The 18,924-nt window shown below is 45.3% G+C and overlaps 2 protein-coding genes across 2 annotated transcripts; one reads left to right on the forward strand and one right to left on the reverse strand.

The window, feature by feature from the left end:
- Positions 1 to 839: 839 nt before the first annotated feature.
- LOC149275212 (EMILIN-3-like) lies at positions 840 to 7,425 on the forward strand. Its single transcript, XM_089504885.1, has 4 exons — positions 840 to 847; positions 2,260 to 2,382; positions 3,403 to 3,665; positions 5,624 to 7,425. The coding sequence occupies exons 1-4, from the start codon at positions 840 to 842 to the stop codon at positions 7,423 to 7,425; spliced, it is 2,196 nt and encodes a 731-aa protein (XP_089361011.1).
- Positions 7,426 to 10,178: 2,753 nt separating this feature from the next.
- On the reverse strand, positions 10,179 to 18,450 carry LOC149275213 (phosphatidate phosphatase LPIN3-like). The gene is made up of 16 exons (XM_089504886.1): positions 18,379 to 18,450; positions 17,524 to 17,718; positions 17,240 to 17,335; positions 15,489 to 15,708; positions 15,148 to 15,241; positions 14,217 to 14,368; positions 13,942 to 14,035; positions 13,486 to 13,555; positions 12,758 to 12,843; positions 12,512 to 12,608; positions 12,065 to 12,213; positions 11,543 to 11,629; positions 11,167 to 11,319; positions 10,976 to 11,087; positions 10,537 to 10,640; positions 10,179 to 10,332 (listed from the first exon to the last, which is right to left on the reverse strand). The coding sequence occupies exons 1-16, from the start codon at positions 18,448 to 18,450 to the stop codon at positions 10,179 to 10,181; spliced, it is 1,935 nt and encodes a 644-aa protein (XP_089361012.1).
- Between the last annotated feature and the right edge of the window lie 474 nt (positions 18,451 to 18,924).

The raw sequence follows: 18,924 nt of genomic DNA on the forward strand, positions 1-18,924 counted from the left end.
CGGGCAGGGTGTACTTGGGACTGGTCAACTGGTGGAACAGAATCAAGAGGGGTCAAGAGACAAATGAATGAGGTCACAAGATGAACAAAAAGAATGAATAAAGTCAGGATGGAATGCTATCTAGAAAAAAATGGACCAAAAATAATCGGACACATCTACACGTTTACTAAAAACGCAATAAAACGTAGAACAATCTGCAGAAGCTTCTCTTTAGTGAGATGCCTTCTAACGACTTCAAATGGGGTTCTTCTATTTTTATTATTCTGTGTCCTATTGGATAGGTTTTTTTTTTAAATTTAGTTCACAGTGAATTGCTTTTTATTCACTAAGACTGGAATTATCCCAGTGATTACCGCATCATTATTAGGAGTAGTTAAAGCTAATTCCTTTTATTGGGCCGATTTAGAAAAAGATATAAAGTTGCGTCAACTTTCAGGACCACAGAGGTCTCTTCTTAAGTTGAAATTTCCATCTGAAGAAGAGACCTCTGAGGTTCCTAAAGCCAATGCAACTTTACATCTTTTTCTAAGTTTCCCCAGTAAAATGAATCAACTAACTAACTAACTAACTACATCTCTGTTCAGTTTTCATATTGGGGAGAACTTCAAATCTCACTCTGTTAGTATAAAACCGCAACCTCTGTGTCAGAGAGTTGTGGGAGTTATAGTCCGCCACTAGCTGATAGGCAGGGATGAATTCTATTGGCCATTCCTCACATTGAAACATAGAAAACCTAGAACTCCATACGGGAGCGGAAAACAAAATCCGTCTTTTAACTCATCTGTCTTGTGTGTGTATGTATTAAACATGTGTTATGCGTGCTGGTTGTGTCGTTACGCATGCCGAGGTATGGGGACAGCGTGTGACACGCGGTGCCAGTCTGATCTCATGTTGCTGTTGGCAAAGTTAACGGAGCTCCAGGAAAAAGCAGAGAGAGGGGGCACGGTATTCTAATCTCGCTGACTCCTCCTACCCCTTCACCCAAATTTCCCCCTCCCCTCCAGCAGGTCTGGGGTATAGAGGGAGCTGTGAGGAGCTGACAGGGACAGAGGGACAAGGGGGGAGCGAGAGAGAGAGAGAGCTACAGAGCGAGAGAAAGTGAGAGGGATCGAGAGACTGACCCGAAAAACACAGGAGAGTTGGCCATATAGAAAAAGTACTACTAATTAAGAGGTAGAGAAATAATAGCCATTATTAGAGAGAATTCTAGGAAGAAAGTGAGAGAGGGAGAAAAAAAAAAAAAAAAGAGAACAGAGAAATGGAAAGAGAGTCAGGTTGAGCCTCACGCAGCGACACGGGGACAGCGGCAACGTCCAACGCCGCCGCCACCGACACCAGCCGGAGGGCGACGGGAAAGTGATGCAGCGGAGAACAAACACCCAATACAGCGAGCGCCTCTCCTGCCAGCCATCACAATACTGAGCGCACCACGAAGAGAGACCCCCCAGGGGCTTGCGGATTAAAGCAGACCCCTCTGGAGTGTGCCGGGGATAAGTGGATAAGAGACAACCGCATTGAAGGGCAGCACGTTAAAGTTAAAGAAGAGACTCCAACTCACTTAGAAGAAGCCACAGAGCGGGGCAGTAACAGAGTCTCCAGCCCAGTGACTTATCCTCGCTATTACCCCCTTTTATTTCAGCATGGCGGGGGGCTTCTATATGCTCCTGTTTATGGTCTCCCTACTTTCCTGGCTTGGGGGGCTTCATTGGTCAGTCGATGCCAAAGGCACCTATTTCCCCCCTCCAGCCACAGGAAGGTTTATCCACAATTTGTACACGTCCGGTTCTCACCCCCAAATCCAGCATCACGGCAAACCCGTTGGAAAGCACAGGTAAGGGGGGGGGCATTTTCTATAGCGGGGCTATTACCTGAGATGCAGGCACGGAATTTAATTTGTGTGGCGGGAGCGTTTTCACTAATCAGACGTGCCGCGGGTAACGAGCGTTTGGAAAATACTCAATACTCAAAAGGGTGTAGTTACCATAGCAACCAGCGACATGTTTCTGTTGAATGCTCCGCTATTATCACTTTGCATTAGACTTGCGCTTTATACATAACCCTCTTGTGTTTGACGTGTATGCGCAGATACTCTGTATAACTATGTTTTGTGATATATGCTGTCTGCATCGATTGCCTTAGACGTCCCTTTTCTTGATTTCTCTTTACGGCTCTCTTCCCTCCAAACTTTGATCCCCTGATATTTTCCCTCCACTTCTCCATTGCCCGCCAACGTCTTACCCCTAAATCTTCTTCGCCCAGGAATTACTGCATGTACGTCGTTGAAAAGAACATAACGTGCACTCTGCAGGATGGGAACGAACCGTATATCAAGGCCGAGTATATGAAATGTGCCTGGGGGCCGAAGTGTCCAGGAACCGTCATGTAAGTAACATTTAGTGGGTTTTAGTAACAAAATCCTCTTACTACTTACCTGCGGAGCAGTCATCCACTCACCTGCAGAGCAGCCATACGCTTACTTACAGAGCAGCCATCCACTCACCCGCAGAGCCGCCATCCACTCACCTGCAGAGCAGCCATACGCTTACTTACAGAGCAGCCATCCACCCACCCACAGAGCAGTCATCCACTCACCTGCGGAACAGTCATCCACTCACCTGCAGAGCAGCCATACGCTTACTTACAGAGCAGCCATCCACCCACCCACAGAGCAGTCATCCACTCACCTGCGGAACAGTCATCCACTCACCTGCAGAGCAGCCATACGCTTACTTACAGAGCAGCCATCCACTCACCCGCAGAGCCGCCATCCACTCACCTGCAGAGCAGCCATCCACTTACTTACAGAGCAGCCACCTACTTACTTACAAAGCAGCCATCCACTCACCTGCAGGGCAGCCATCCAGTCACCTGCAGAGCAGTCATCCACTTACTTACAGAGCAGCCATCCACTCACCCGCAGAGCAGTCATCCACTTACTTACAGAGCAGCCATCCACTCACCGCAGAGCAGCCACCCACTTACTAGCAGAGCAGCCATCCACTCACAGCACAGCAGCCACCCACTTACTTACAGAGCAGTCACCTACTTACCTGCACAGATAATTTGCCGAGTGACTCCATCTGGCAGAGCGTGTCACAGGAGCCGTGCCAAAAATCATGCAGATCATTAGCATCGCAACAGTAACCTGCAAGGCATAAAATGAAGAGCCTTCAGCTTAAATTATCTCCGGAACATCTCACGTCAACGAGCATTCTCGTGCTGGAACTAAAATGAATCTGCCGAGGCCGCATTGGAAGGGTTGTTGGTCAATGTGGCATTAGAAAATGTTTTTAAGGCTAGCTCTTTTTTGTGATGAGGTCCTCCAGTAAGGCTGGCACCGAATGTAAAGGTAGAAGTTCTTGGGGCGTCTAATTCCTGAATGCACTTTCTTTCTGTCTAAAGGTACAGAACATTCTTTCGACCCAAGTACAAGGTTGGCTACAAGGTCGTGACTGAGCTGCAGTGGCGCTGCTGTCCGGGACATTCGGGGGACTCGTGCCAAGATGGATCCATCCCTCAGCCTGGCTTAATGCAACCCTACGTGGGTCCCAAAGCAGCCCCATCGCAGAAGCTTTTCCCTCCTCCAAAGAGCCCCCCAACTTACTCCAAGCTGCAGTCGGAGACTCTTCCCAACATCCCTCCACAACCCAAGAAAACGGGATATGGTGAGTACCCGGCCACCTCTTACAATAACGTCACCAACTTGGGCTGCAAGTAGAAGAAATTCAATAGCGGTCTGGAAGCTGGACCTGGCAGCGGATCCGTTCTCCACATTCATGTTTCTCTTTAATATTTTGGACAAGGCAGCGGCCATCAAGTAGCGCGCCCAGGTTCTAGCACAAACTAAATGCAGAGGCAGCTATTATTTTTTTTCCCTAAGACCCATCCAACACAGCATTATTTCGCACCCCATCAGGGAAAATGATCTGTCACTTTATTCTTCCTTTACGAGTTTTAAAAGCAGAGAAACAAGACTTTAAAGTTCTTTCTGATGCTATGGCAACAAACCTCTCGTGTCACTCGGATACATTTAAGGGACTCAATTAAATGACACATTGTAACTTTGTCTGTAATGATTTCCGATTTAACTCTTTCAACTAAAAGCCATTCTAGACTGTGGTCTTTCCAATAAATAAATATATATAAATATATTATATTACATTTATTTATATAGCGCCCGCAGCGCTGTTACTAAATGCAAATTTCTATGTACATTCCAGACCGTAAAAATCTCGAATCCTCTAGCCATACAGTATAAAAACATGCCATAGAAAGCAACACTGAACACCCAGCACACGGGCAAACATGTACACTAGTGGCAATTTAACTCTTTCAACACAAAAGGTAGCATAACAATGACAACCCACTATGCTACTCCTAAGCTATAACTTTCACTGCTGGCTTTAATGAGCTTCTGCCGTGGCAGCAACTATTTATTTGTTTTTTTTTCTTTTTTTAGACATGCAGCGGTTTAGATGTTTTATATTTTGTTACATCTGAGATTGACGGTATGATCTTTGCACTCATTTTTTATTATGTGTTACTCCGTGGACACCGGTTCACAGTCAGTGGGGTCTATGTGCCAACCACTAACTAGTTAACTAATTTGAGACATTTGCATTCTTTTCCTATTTCTGTTAGCTAAAAGTATGTTTCTACGCCTGTATGTTTCTTGCTTAAAATCTCAACACATTGGACAATTTTTCATACTGTTGCCTTAGTTGAGAGGTTTTGCCAGGTAGCTCAGGGACTATTGCTGAAACACAATGCGCATGGTGTTCTGCCAGCGTTTGGCTGGATGGAAGCTGGCTGAGGTTCCTGGGAGTGATTCAATTACAATTTCAGAGTCATTGGCTACCCCTGGTTAATACTGAACACCCCCACCATCTATAAACAAAATAATTAATTTATTTGAATTTAAATAATTAGAATTTAATTTATTTGAATTTAAATAAAAGGATATTCAAGTTTAAAGTGAAAAAAACCCCAACATTTCAAATTAGAATGGAGCAGTTTCCTTGGTATTTACGAGATGATTTTTGCTTCCTGTTCAGTTAAAGGTTTGTTTCTTTAACTTTCTTTTATCAAAATACTAATAGATTTTACAGTGCTCTGGAAGGTGTTTTTGCATTTTAGAACACGGTGCGTTCCACTCCTTACCCAGCGCCAAAAACTAAATTTGGTGGCAGCCAGTGGCAAGGCCAGCATTATCTCATGTCCTGAATATTTCTCTTACCCCACTTCTTATCAAAGGTTACCTGAAACATGAACAACGATCAGCCTCTTAATGATAAGACTAGATAAAACGTAATGGAGAGGAATAGTCATGGAGATGTGGAGAACAGGAAATTGGCCTAAATAGGATTTGACGGAAGTCACAGATCAGCTTAAAGCATTTTAGACCAAAGGTGTCCAAACCTAAGCAAAATCTGGCCATGGCCACATACAATCCTCCCTAAACACATCTGTAGCCGTGGATCAGTCGTTATGATTCCATATTGATTTATGGCTTTTATTTCACATCTACAACCTTACCTCACTTTGCCCCATCTTGATTACGGTAACTGTTTTAATTGTTCTTCGTGTTGTCTCACGTTTGTAACCTTTTTCTTTCCCCCAATAGGTCGAAAGTTGCCTCCCATGTTTGGAGAACGTTTGGACCGTGTTGAAGAAGAGGTCCGTCAGTTATCTCAGTCCTATGAGAACCTTCAGGGAGTGGTGAGCGGCCTTGGGGATTCTCTCCGTCTTGCCATCCAGGAGGACACCAACAAAATGATCGGCTCGCTGGTGAGCGCACCCAGTTCTTCTTCCCAGGCATCTGTTGGATTTGGGGTGATACCAGATGCTGTTGCCGAAGCTCCCCATATATCTGGGGATCTGTCAGGTCGTGTGGCAGAAGTCAGCGAGATGCTACGTTCTAAAGCAGAATTATTGGAGGAGGTAAATGGGATGGTTATGGGGCATGAGGCGCAACTGCAACACTTACTGGAAGCAGCAAGACCTTCACCGCTCACCTCCACCGAACTCCTGGAGCAGTTTCTAGAGAGCAAGTTGGCAGAGTCTCGTGCTCAGATCCTGGATGGACTGGAAGCCAGATTGCTTAAGATCCAAGGAACTTGTGATGCCAAGGTACAGGCAGTGCAGAAGGAATGCCATGATGGAGAAAGAGCAGCAGGACAGAGAATGCAGCAGGAAATGGATGGACGTGAAGTACAGTTGAAGAAGGAAATGTCTGAATTGGATGCCAAAATTCAGGGGCTCATTGCACCTGAGGGCTGTTGTGGGCGTCTGGAGTCTCTTACCAAACGGGTGGAAGAACTAGAAAATGCAATGCGCCAACTGACTGAGGAGCAGCGTACCCTCAGCCAAAGATTGGACATGGAGTTGACAAGGCTTGTGTTTGAACCTCAGGTTGGTGTGAGATTTGAGGAGGTGGAAGCCAGACTTAACCTCACCGAGGAAGGTGTCAGGAGATGCTGCCAAGAGGGAAGTGAGAAAGGCCATCTACTCGCGGAAATGGATGGGGTAAGAGCCTCTGTGGATGACAAAGTAAGACTACTGGAGGAAAGACTTCTCACCGTAGTGGGAGAACTTAGCAATGCCACTAACCCACTAGCTGTTGATGGAGCTGTAATGCCCCTGCTGGAAGCCCAGCTTAGCGGGTTGAGGAGAGAGGGTTTGGAAGGCTTGGCAGGCATGGAGAACCGGTTAACAGCTGTGGAGGAACTGTGCGCTGCTGGGTGTTCAGTACCTGGTGGAGATTCCTTTTTGGAAATCCATAGTGAGCTTGCAAAGTGTCAAGAGGAGGACAAAGATCTCCGTTCTCGTATAGGACGCCTTAATAATACTGTGTCCGATATCAAGAAGTACCTTCAGAGGCAGCACGAAGATGCCCTTCAAGGTGAGATCACCCTATTGCAGGTTAATCTACGGAGTGTGGGGCGATCTTTGCACGGCCTGGAAGAGACGGTAACCAGGTTTGCAGATACCGTGGTCCAGGTGAATTCCACAACAGAAGAGCGTGGGAACCGGCTGACTGAAGAGCTGAATTCCGTTCAAGGACAGGTCGATGGGCAAAGCTCTCAAATCCGCTCCAGCCGGGCACAGCTGCTCGGACTGCGAGGAGACATGGAAAGGATGAAGGCACGTCTTGCGGGGCAGATTGGCGGCTGTCAGCAGCTGGCACGGGATGTGAAGGGGGAGGTAGACAAATTTGAACAACGGGTAATTCAGGTGGAAAGCACTTGTGGAGGACAGGAGGTAAATGTGGTTAGTTATTTGGATCATGTCAATAGCACATTGGCATCACATGAGCATGATCTGGCTGCCCTTAGGCACGAGCTGATCAAAATTAACCAGGAAACATCAAGCCTTCCATCGCCGCCAACCACTCGAGCTACCACTGGAAGGAAAAAATACGAATGAGAGACTTTATGACTTGGGGAGAAAGGCTACGGGAAGCAATATGGGCCAATGTGGCCTCAGTGGGGACATGCAGGAGGATACATAACAAATATAGGACTTTATTTGGTTCTGGGGCAGCTATATTACTAACACTACCCTGTGCAAGGCCCTGGGGGCAGAATCTAAGATGGTGGGGAACACACAGGGAGACATTTGGTGCTCGGGCATTATTAATGTACAATGGGGGGGGGGGGGTCTGATGACTTTCTGTAAAAATGTCCTGTTTATTTTGTTTGGTGCGCTGCAGGTGATCGGTTACTGTCTCATCCCGGTGTGTATCTGAAAATGACCATGCCCTGTGATGCTTTATTATAAACTATTTGAACTCTTTTCAGTCTGCTAGCGGTCCTTCATGAGGACTGGGATGTAAAGCCCAACCATAGGTTGCCATCACTGGTCTGTATGCTGATGAGATTCTAGTATGGGATTTTACAATATTATGTTATTTATTTAAGTTTGTTTGGGTCAAAACAAATATTAAAAAGTATACTTGGTTTACCAAAAACATACATACAAAAATAGTGTTTTTTCTCCCCCCATTCTTGTGAAATTCCAGGTTCGCTATATAGTCCACCACGTACGACAAGTAAAATAAAGTACACCTATGCTACTATGAATATGTTTAAATACGTGAAGCAGAGACATGCATGTTCGATGATGCTTATCCAAAGGACTGTCTGAGCATCATGGGAGATTAAAGATGTCACCCCGTCACAGTCAACATTAAATTAAACTTATAGAGCGCCAGCAGATTCCGTAGAGCTATTACAATCCTATTTGTGACGTCCGAAGTTTGTTCAACATACTACAGTGTGATGGCCCCCAAGCGTTAATATAGTATGCATTCATATCGTCGCACAGTGTACAGAAAATCTGCTTTTCTACATTTTTTGTACAACAGGTACCAACGCGTTTCTTTTCCCCTATCTGGTCCTACTGTAGATCGTAAGTTTTTAATTGTTACAAAGGCGCCACCTGCTGGAACCTGGTGGCATTACATTACTCCTAATTCATTCTCTTTTTAAAGTAATAAGTCATCGTTTCTCTAAAAAGGATGAATGCCTTTTACACGTTGTGTTCGCTGATCCAAGTTCATGTTTTAAAGGCTAACTGATCGTTGGAAAACCCTTTTTTTGCAATTATGTTACAGCCAGAAATTTCATTGTTTTCCATGAGAACAGCTAAGCGACCCTAAACTTTTGAATGGTATACCTGGAACATATTCATATTTTGCACGATATTTTGGCAGAATCCTTTTTCTTTTTTTATAGAAAAAAGTTAATTATAAAAAAATCTTGCATTAGTCATTCTTGATGATTAAACTGTAGCCTTAAATTCGTTACACATCGTTAGCGTCGGCGAACTAGTAATTCATTCACCGAGAGGTGGTTCTTTTTGAAACAAGGATGCAGAAACCAGAATTACTTATTTGTACAGCATACAAGTCAAACACAAGCCATGAAGAGAACGTTCATTCTGTGTGTTTTTATTCTTTTTTTTTTCACTTAAAGTTTCACATTATTTTTGAATATAAACTGTTGAGGACAACAGCAAAATGAAGGTTTTGTTTTTGCATTTTGATTGTTAATGATCCGGATTGATGTGTTGCAGTTCTTTTGATTCAACTAGAAATGAAAATATTTTGATGGATAGAAATAAACCGATAGTTTTCCAGATATTTGTATCAGGCAAGAAGCGTGTGTTTTGGATGTCTGTGTATTAGGAGGAGGGGAGAGGTAGGTGTCCTGATGTCTGTGTATTAGGAGGGGAGAGGTGGGTGTTCTGATGTCTGTGTATTAGGAGGAGGGGAGAGGTAGGTGTTTTGGATGTCTGTGTATTAGGAGGAGGGGAGAGGTAGGTGTCCTGATGTCTGTGTATTAGGAGGAGGGGAGAGGTAGGTGTCCTGATGTCTGTGTATTAGGAGGAGGGGAGAGGTAGGTGTCCTGATGTCTGTGTATTAGGAGGGGAGAGGTGGGTGTTCTGATGTCTGTGTATTAGGAGGAGGGGAGAGGTGGGTGTCCTGATGTCTGTGTATTAGGAGGAGGGGAGTGGTGGGTGTCCTGATGTCTGTGTATTAGGAGCAGGGGAGAGGTAGGTGTCCTGATGTCTGTGTATTAGGAGGGGTGAGAGGTAGGTGTCCTGATGTCTGTGTATTAGGAGGAGGGGAGAGGTGGGTGTCCTGATGTCTGTGTATTAGGAGGAGGGGAGTGGTGGGTGTCCTGATGTCTGTGTATTAGGAGCAGGGGAGAGGTAGGTGTCCTGATGTCTGTGTATTAGGAGGGGTGAGAGGTAGGTGTCCTGATGTCTGTGTATTAGGAGGGGAGAGGTAGGTGTTCTGATGTCTGTGTATTAGGAGGAGGGGAGAGGTAGGTGTTCTGATGTCTGTGTATTAGGAGGAGGTGGGACGTATGTGGTTTAGATTTCTGTGTATTTGATAAGAGGACAGTTGATGTCTCAGGACCTCTGCTTCCAGGGCTAGACTTGCGATCACGAAGCGGCCCTGTCACCTGACGGCTATGTTCTTTATGCTCACATAGTGCGCGGTCGGGCATGTCCCGTCTCTGATCGCATGCTACAGCACCTGATCTGCCTCTGGAGTGGCTGGCCGGGTGACTATGGGGCTCCGACGGCAAGTGGCCCACCTTATATTTGCCTGGTGTGCCAGATGGCCAGTCCGGCCCAGTCTACATCAGCGGTCACTGGCCGGTGAATTGCTAGGAGATCTGTGATAAATCCTCTTCGCTGACACTGGCCACAGTGTCCCTCCAAAAGGAGAATTGACCGAATTCGGAAGACAGCATCGCTGACCCCGCAGATGAGGACAGAGGAGGAAACATGACGTTCACCAACTCACACAGAGCAGAGTACCTAACGGGAGACACGCGGGGGATATGAATTATACGGTTAAAATAGATAACTGGGAGGAAGAATGGGTTTTAAAGTCTTAGTTTGTGTTATCATATCAACTCTCCTAGCAAACGGGATTCATTTATTCAGATCATTAACTAATTAGCACTTGATAAAGGGCAGGATCACAGCAAAACCTCCCTATAGCACGGCATAAAAACTCACGAGGACTTGAAGCTGGAGTTCATCTCCTGGGCCAGTTCTCCCTTTGGATTCACGGTGAAGATTCGCGATTCAGGTACTCCGACCTCCTTATAGGCCACAACGTCCTGCAACGGAAAATTAGAGTCCCATTCTTTCATTTTTAAAAAGAAGAATTGCACCAAAATATAAATACATGTCCTCTGTAACCTCCCTATATAATGAAAGAGCCCCGCTCCGACCGGTGGTGGCTCAACGTGTCTCTCACCAGGAGTTTAGTATTGGGTCCATAGGAACAGTCTGAAAGAAAACCCAAATTTTTGTACTGGCTTATCATATTTGCCCCACGATTACTAAAGGAGAGCAAACCTCTACGGTGACCCCTAAAGAATGGGCGGTCATAGGTTTGGTACACCTTGGAAGGTATTATGAGGCCTATGGTATGAGTAACCCACTCACTTACATTATGCCTGTTTCCAAAGGCAGCGTAAAAAGGCTGAGGGTCCGGGAAGAGCTGACGGATGTCGGAGAGGCACGAAATCTTAAAATGTTCCGGAGTCTTCAGGATAACCTCCCTGGAAGAAACGACCAGGAGTCGGTGAGAGATTCGCAGGATAAAGCTTACCGTGAATGGATGCACACACCACAACCAACCTGTGCAGGGAAGTAAAAAGACTGCTGGGAGACAGTAAGAGGGGTCCCGGGGGCAAAGAACAACCTCCTTCACTTATTCTCTGTAGAAAGTTCTTGGTGAGTTCAGCCAGACCCACAGAGCGTGCAGAACAATACACAAAGTTATAGCCATTCCTGGGAAAACACAAATTTGGTCAACGCAAAGGGAGTGGAAAAGCGTGTCACACATCTACAAGGGGACTCAAGGAGAGGGATCCATGAGGACAGAGAAGACACATAGAAGTAGAGTGGTATCGAGTTTCTAGCGATGTCAAATCAGAACGATATGTAAAAAGCATCACTGGTCCTTGTGTATAAACGAAGCTGGATGACGCTAGTACTGGGCTGTGGGACTAACCTATTGATGGCGTGGTACAGCTGGACAATTCCCTGTTGGGTCCAGTCCTTTCCAATCTGCGGTAAAATGTGGCCAAGAGCGTCAGACCTTAACGGGGGAAACGTGTGAGTCATGGAGCATATGAGAAATAGAAACAACAACAAAAAGGAGAAACGCGTGGGCAGGTCAATTCAAGATATAGGCAGAAGCCTGACACGACAAAATCAACAGGGGGTTGCAGCGAGGGAATTAGATACCGAGAGGAACAGCACATGCGGTATATGGATCCAGAATCTAAGAATCTAAGGATTTTCTAGAAACATATTCTTTCACATCTACTAAAACCCATCAATTCTATTATTCATGGCCATCCCAAAGTTTTTTGTAGTCCAAAGTAGATACTAGTTCAATCTATGCGCACAATGGCTACAGGATCTATAAGACAGGTGTACAAAACCAGATGAGCGCTTTCCAATTATGTGTGTTACAGGGGAAGTACAGTTAGCATAGGAGTTGCTAGATTCAGAATTATTGTTCACCTACCGGGTGACTGTGCCGTCGATGTCACTCACGATGATGCGGTCGTTACTATCCCACAGGTAGACCTCTGCACGAGTACGACACGTCCCCTGAAATTTTGTGCAGACACTGAACACAACCTCGTTAGCTCCATTCCGCAGGTTCAAGCGTTTCTTGGTACGGGGGGGTAAAGAGACAATTAGAAGTTGAAGGCAAAAGATACATTTGGTGGTGATTTGCTACAGAAAATGGAATTGGAATCCACTGCAAAAAAATATTAAATAACAGCAAAGAATAAAGCCAAGGGATAAAGTAAAGAATCATTGAAAATCTAGTACAGCGAAAGCAGAACCAATCAAAAAGTAATGTTCTCCCTACCAATCAGAAAACAATAGAATAGTGAAATAGGGTCATAAAAGCATGATAACGAGGTAACCAATGAGAACACACTCGGAATGTTCTCTCTCTTACTATTTGCTCTGACGTCAGACGTAGGGATCTCTGATACTGGGGGCGCTGGGCTGTTGTAAAAAGGGCTTCTGATTTTTCTTCTTCCTTCTCCGCCAACCTGAAGAGGAACAGTGAAAAATATAAGAACAATGCTAAATAACCGAGGGGAAAAAAAAAAAAAAAAAAAGAGTTAAAAGGCAGAAAAATGTGGAAGAAGTTAGAAAGGAAAAGTATTTAGAAAGACAAAAAAAACCCATAAATCCTCACCTATGTTGGCTGGAATCTTCATTCTGTTCCTCGTTGGGTTTGGACACTTGCTGTGTGAGTGGGGAGTGATGAAGAGAGTGGGGTGACTGCCAGTGGAAGTAGGAGTGGGAAATAATGAATGTGGTGGTATAGGCGTTAGGTAAATCAGAGAGAAAGGAGGTGGCCATATGGAGAACTGAGGATCAAGCAAGCGGATCTAAACCTAAGTGTACAATCCATGTCAAAGAGGTCTTTTGATGTCTTTGACAGCTGGGCTGATTATCAAGCAAAGACGGTAATTTGTAATCGAGAAGCCGGGTAGGATGGGGTAATTAAGCTTCAGTGAGCCATGCCTGATCAGGACGCAACTGAGTGACATTTAGAACAAATTTTGTGCCCCTCGGTCTTTGTTTTTGCCAAACTGAGGGTATGAATGGCTCCTGGGGCACAGCTACGGAGAGTACAGGCAAGCCCGGCACCTTGGAACCCAGGACCTCATCATAATGGCATTCAACAAGTCTTCCATAATGATGCTAATTACATTCATATACAGAAATATAAAGCTTAACATTCTCACCGGTTGTTTGGGGAGATTTCTTCTGCGCCAGGAAAACCACCAACCACGTGACCTTGGAGGCATCTTTTGTTGTGAAAGTTGATCAATGGCCCCCTAAGATGGCAAAGACAATTCAGTATGTAAAAATGGCAGACGCAGATTTGAAGAATACCCCCATAGGAAGTGATGTTACCTGGGGCAGCTCTCGGTTGAAGACTTGCATACACAGAATTATAGGGGCAGCAGCCGCCCAGTTGTAGAACCTAAACATAGATGTGTAGACAGAGATGTAAGCAGAGATAGGGACATTGTTACAATAAAAGGAAAAAGAACCGGCGATAAAGGAAACAAGACAGGGAGGCTCTTGCAGTGGATTTGGTTTGATGAAGGACCAATGTCCACGGTCCACTGTCCACTTCCCCCATCCGAAACACTTTACCTATAAGCAGTACTTCAGTATAAGACTGAAAAAAATGGCAATACCAATAATTATAATAATAACAAGGAAAGGTTGATATGAGTAGCATGAAACGAAAGGAGGAAGACACAGAGAGAAAGGGAAAGAGCAATGGGGCAGACATAGGTGAGGAAAGAGAGAAAGGAAGTCCAAGGATGAAAATGTAAGAATTCCAGAAGTGTTCTGTCTCACTTGTCTTCAATCCGCACCACCAGCCTGGGGTCTTCTATGAGTGAAGGATTTTGACAGAATTCAAAGTATGATATCTGGTGTTTCAGGAATATTTCTGTGTTTGGAGAAGAAGAGGACATTGCTATGTGAGAGGTACAAAAGTGACTGGCACAGCTACAAGACACAAAGGGACAAGAGGAAAGTTCAACAGAAGACGATCAAGAGCTTCTACCACGCACTTTGGATTCCAAACATCTTAGTGGCAACCCCACCGCTTAGCTCTTCAACATATTTACCCATAGCAATGTCCCAGCTGTCTGTGAGGCCACCACAAAGTGACAAGGCCATAGAATCCTTCTGCTGGCATTCCAAGGTGTCCAAGTGTTCATTCAACGCTTGTTGGGAGACATTCTGCTTGTTCGGAGGTGCTGGTGGTGGATGGGGGTCACTGTAGGGACAAAAGCTGGATGAGAGTCAGTCGATTTAGATCTATGCCTCTAATATGTATGTGCATTCTTAATGTTCCTACTAGACTTGTGCATACGTCTTCGGGCGAACATGAAAACGAACACGAAGAGTGCGTTTTCGTGTTCGTTCCGAAGACACGCCGAAGAGAAGACAGCGACGGTAAAACGTAGGCGAAGACGAAGACACACACCACGAAGATCTTCGTGATCGTCTTCGTCTACCATTCCCCCCCCCCCCCGTTCTAGGGCAGTGCGAATGAGCCTATTGGTCGCCTACAGGACCCTGCAGGTGACCAATCGGCTCATCCCACTGGTCTCCCTCCCTGTTCAATTAGTTAAATCTCCGTACGAGCGACCAATAAAGTCGCTCATACGGACATTTAACTAATTGAACAGGGAGGGAGACCAGTGGGATGTGCCGGGTAAGTTACGGCACCAGGAGTTAACAGTCTGTACAAGCGACCCTATTGGTCGCCAGCAGGGGGCTCGTCTGCCATCAACAAATGGCAGACGAGCCCCCTGCTGACGACCAATAGAGTTGCTCATACGTACATTTAAACTCCTGGCGCCAGAGCCCTGTTAACTCCGTATTAACCCCTTAACCGGAGAAACGAAGAAAAACCGAACACGAAGAATGTCCACGAATATTCGCCCAAAGAGAAGACGGGAACGGGCGAATATTAGCGGAATACGAAGATTTTTTTTCCCCCGAAGACGAGCACGAAGAGCCCCCTGGTGCCCAAGTCTAGTTCCTACTGACCTGTTAGGGAAGTAGAGAGACACTTCCTGAGATTCTGGGGATAGAACTTCTTCAGGTGCTGGATTTGGAGGTCCAGTGGAAGGTTCTGATTGTGCTAGTGATGAGAGGCAGGTGAAAAACGCAGAGGGAAGCAACAGCAAAATAAAGAGAATGAAAACAAGGGTGGGATCATGTGGAGTTCAAAGTAAAAAGACGATGGGTGACATTTTATATTGTTTTTTTGCAACTGAAATCATCCGCTATACATTGAGTTTGCACGTCTGTGACATTTTTACATTGTATTCTTATTTGTTATACAAATCATTATAAATCACAGATAAGAGGTATGACATAGATCTCACTCTCCACCAATAGCTGGCCTCTCTGGTCCAACATCTCAGGTAGGTCAGGTGGATCTGCCAGAGCTTTGTGAACTTGTGAAATAGAGTTTTCTTGCTCCTTCGTGGGAAGTGGATCCCTTTGTTCCAGGATTTGCGAAGAACGGATCAGAGGGGATTCCTTGTTGGTGGGACTAGGGGGTGCAGACTGTGACAACTGCGGTGTCAATTCTGACCGGCTCAGCTGCAGAAGCAAATAATTAAGATGAAACAGGGAAACAAGGGCTGGAGGAACTACAAGATCTGTGCAAGATCTTTATTTTCACCTGTGGGAATCGCCCCCAGTCCCATTCCATGCTCTGTTCAGTAAAAGGTGAATTTGGGGGTCTCAGTTCCAGTTCAGAGTCACTTTTCGGTGATGGTGACCGACTGAAGGCATGCGGAGAGAGGAGTCAGAAGACCTTAAAAATCATGTTTTTTTTTGTTTTGTTTTTTTAACTACTACGCACAAACCATGCCGTCAAGCACTGCAAGCTATAGTGTCATCAATTCTTATATACTATAACACACGCAATCACAGTCTCTGTGATCCCACCTTGGCATTTTACCTTATGTGTTGAATTGGGAGCTCCTCGTCAGAGAAGGCAAAAAAATCTGTAGACTGAGATGGCGACAATTGTTCTGGGACATCACAGAATGAGAAATACATGGAATCGCTGTCATGGGATGGGAGATAAACAGTGCAAATATCAAACTTCAGCGTGGCATAAAGTGGCAACACAGTTCACTCCAAAGAAAACATTTACAGATTTGTATTATTGTATTTGTCCCCTCGAAGGCAAGCAAAATCTATTTAACCCATGGCAACTTTGCCCATAAAAATAGGTAAAACTGTTCATGGCTCCAAGAAAGCTCAAATCAAGCCCTAGATCCACCTCTGTTTGGGTTAAACTACATACAGTTACACTCTTCTTCATCTAAATGATTCTTGCCCCCTTGTAAAAGCATCCTCAGAGTAATTGAGAGAGATATACCCCTAACACCCCACTGTTATATGGCTGTTACATTGTCCCATCCCCTAAAGGAAGGAAATGCCACCTACCCATCGACACATCTCTAATTCACACACACAGCGTGGAACACACATAGTATATCAACCCTATTCTCAATACACCAAATATACATAATATACTAATAATATCTCACCGAGCAGAAAATAAATTGTCCTGGTCCTCCTCATGGGTCCCAGACGACAGTTCTTCACTTATCCTCCTTGCCCTCTGTACCCATCGCTGTCTCTTTGTAGGGGTGTCTGAGGACGAGGGGAGGGCGGGGGGGTCCGCAGGTGGCATGGGAGGGTCAATGACTGATGTTTGGTGAAGTTGGGGAGATTTCTGGGGAAGGGGAGAGCAGGTGGTAGATGGAGGGATGGCTTCTGAGCACTGTAACACAACGAGAAGAGTTCATTCATTTCCTTCTATGTAGAGTATTTCAGTGACTACTCAGTCCCAACTATTCCTTCTATGATAGGGGTGTCAAACTCCAGGCCTCGAGGGTGACTTTATACAATCCAGAAGTTTTGGATAAGTCTGCCCAAGTACAAAAAGCTCAAGCCGTGTTTGGAATAAGGAATCTTGGTCTGTCTGAAGCCTTCAAAACCTTGCTAGTTGAACATGACTAAGTATATCCTCTAGACAATGAGATACCACCCAGATACCACCCAATTCCGCAACATTTCCTATGATTCCCTTTAAACCTCCGTCCCCTGCACGTACCTCCTTAGTTTCCATCTCTTGCAGGAAAAAAGCTTCTCCATTCTCTCCAAGCCTCATCTGTAGGTCCACCGGCTCCCCATTCACTTCAATATCCACCTGGAGAGAGTGTTATCTGCAGTCAGTACATCTAAGATGTGAGACCAACCGAACAGGATACAAGGGGAAGTTCTGCCTGGTCCCATTACCCGGTGCCCCTCGCAGGCATGATTAGAGCAACTAAGAAGTGGACACAATAATCGTGTTGCTCCCCTACAATAACTTATACTTAAACTGAAGACGCTTACCCCCATTTCGGCAGAGTGGAGTATCCCCAGTTTGCCAAAGCGCACATGGAATGGAGAAGATCGGAAAGACCCGTCTGGTTGTCTAATAACCACCACATCAATGGAGCCGGAGAGAGTGGCTGGATTCACCCCGTTATACAGGTCCCTCACACGGCCAAGAACGGAGCCCGCTAACTGCCCGACGTAATTCATTCTCTGCACGGGAAAGAGAGAGAAGGATATCAAGAGACAGTGTGAGAAAGAAGGAGAGAAGACATAACATCGGTCCACTTTTACTGCAATAATCAACTTGGTCATTCACTAATGGCTGAAATACAGTTGTCAACAAGTCCAGGAGATCACAGTAGAGAGGAAGCCTTTCCCCATCCTACCTCATTCATTGCCACATATATTATATTATTATCGTTATGCTCCAGGCGTAGCCAGGTGTCAGCTAGCTTTCCACCTGTATAGAAACTACTATTTCCATGAAACCCAGTCTAGAAATCAACAGATTCATTTATATTTGACATAGATGAGATCTTTGCTGCATTGGTGGCTCGAGCGATCTCCCCCCTTATTATTGTAATTCAGGAATAATCCGATGACGATACAGATTCTTGTTGGAAAAGGTCTGTAACAGGACAACGTACCACTAGAAACCTGATACTATGGGTACTTGGTTGGAAAGGATTGAGAACAGCCTGAGACATCTGCATCTGACTAACAAATTGTGGAATAAGCTATCAGGTGTCTGGAGCCTGGGTCGTGTCCCAGCCAGTGAGATCCACGTCCCAGCTGGTAACATCCTTTATTTAGATCTAAGAAACATTGCGGCTCCGTTGAAACGCAACCAGGAGGAATCACCCCGTTCACCTTTAACGCAGCCTGAAACGCTGGAGGATCAACAAGTGTCTTCTGTTCAAATTTCTTATGTTTCTCCAACATTCCGCTAAGAAAATGTATTCTGGTTTGACATTCTGTAAACATCAGCGTGCCTGTCCCTGTATCTCTAGACAGTCTCTAACACAAGACTAACTGACCACTAGGAGAAGGCTTTCATCTGCGATGAGCTACCCCCTTCTTTCCTATCTCCTCTTCCTTGTACATATTGAAATATGGAGCTTTCACAACCTGAAGTGAGTAAATGGAACAGTTGTGTCCATATGATGGACATATGGCTTCATTAGATGCAGATATGTTTGTGGCTCGAGTGGCTTATCTGTGGAGAGAGACAGATCTGCTGCTCTATAGATTGGGCAGACTGGGTGACTTCTAAGAGTCTTGGTATACCACCTCCTGGCAGTGGTCTAGCACATATGTGCTATCAGAGGCATAGTTCCTGCTCCTTCATCGTATCACACCAGGGAAGGGTCGTTGAGTCTCAGACTGCCCAGTCTACGTGACCATAGTCATAGTGAT

The sequence above is a fragment of the Sceloporus occidentalis genome, unplaced genomic scaffold, assembly GCF_023333645.1.
Source record: "Sceloporus occidentalis isolate IW3139 unplaced genomic scaffold, rSceOcc1.0.p SCAF_293, whole genome shotgun sequence".
NCBI classification, from domain to species: domain Eukaryota; kingdom Metazoa; phylum Chordata; class Lepidosauria; order Squamata; family Phrynosomatidae; genus Sceloporus; species Sceloporus occidentalis.

Bases quoted from the DNA above. Each gene is read 5' to 3' on its own strand.
- LOC149275212 (XM_089504885.1), top strand. The intron at 2,383-3,402 runs GTAAGTAACATT...TTCTGTCTAAAG, and splicing joins AAGTGTCCAGGAACCGTCAT to GTACAGAACATTCTTTCGAC. The intron at 3,666-5,623 runs GTGAGTACCCGG...TTCCCCCAATAG, and splicing joins ACCCAAGAAAACGGGATATG to GTCGAAAGTTGCCTCCCATG.
- LOC149275213 (XM_089504886.1), bottom strand. From the start codon at position 18,450: ATGTTGGAGAAACATAAGAAATTTGAACAGAAGACACTTGTTGATCCT. The intron at 15,709-17,239 runs GTACGTGCAGGG...TTGCTTCTGCAG, and splicing joins AAGAGATGGAAACTAAGGAG to CTGAGCCGGTCAGAATTGAC. The intron at 14,369-15,147 runs GTCAGTAGGAAC...TTGTCCCTACAG, and splicing joins TCTCTCTACTTCCCTAACAG to TGACCCCCATCCACCACCAG.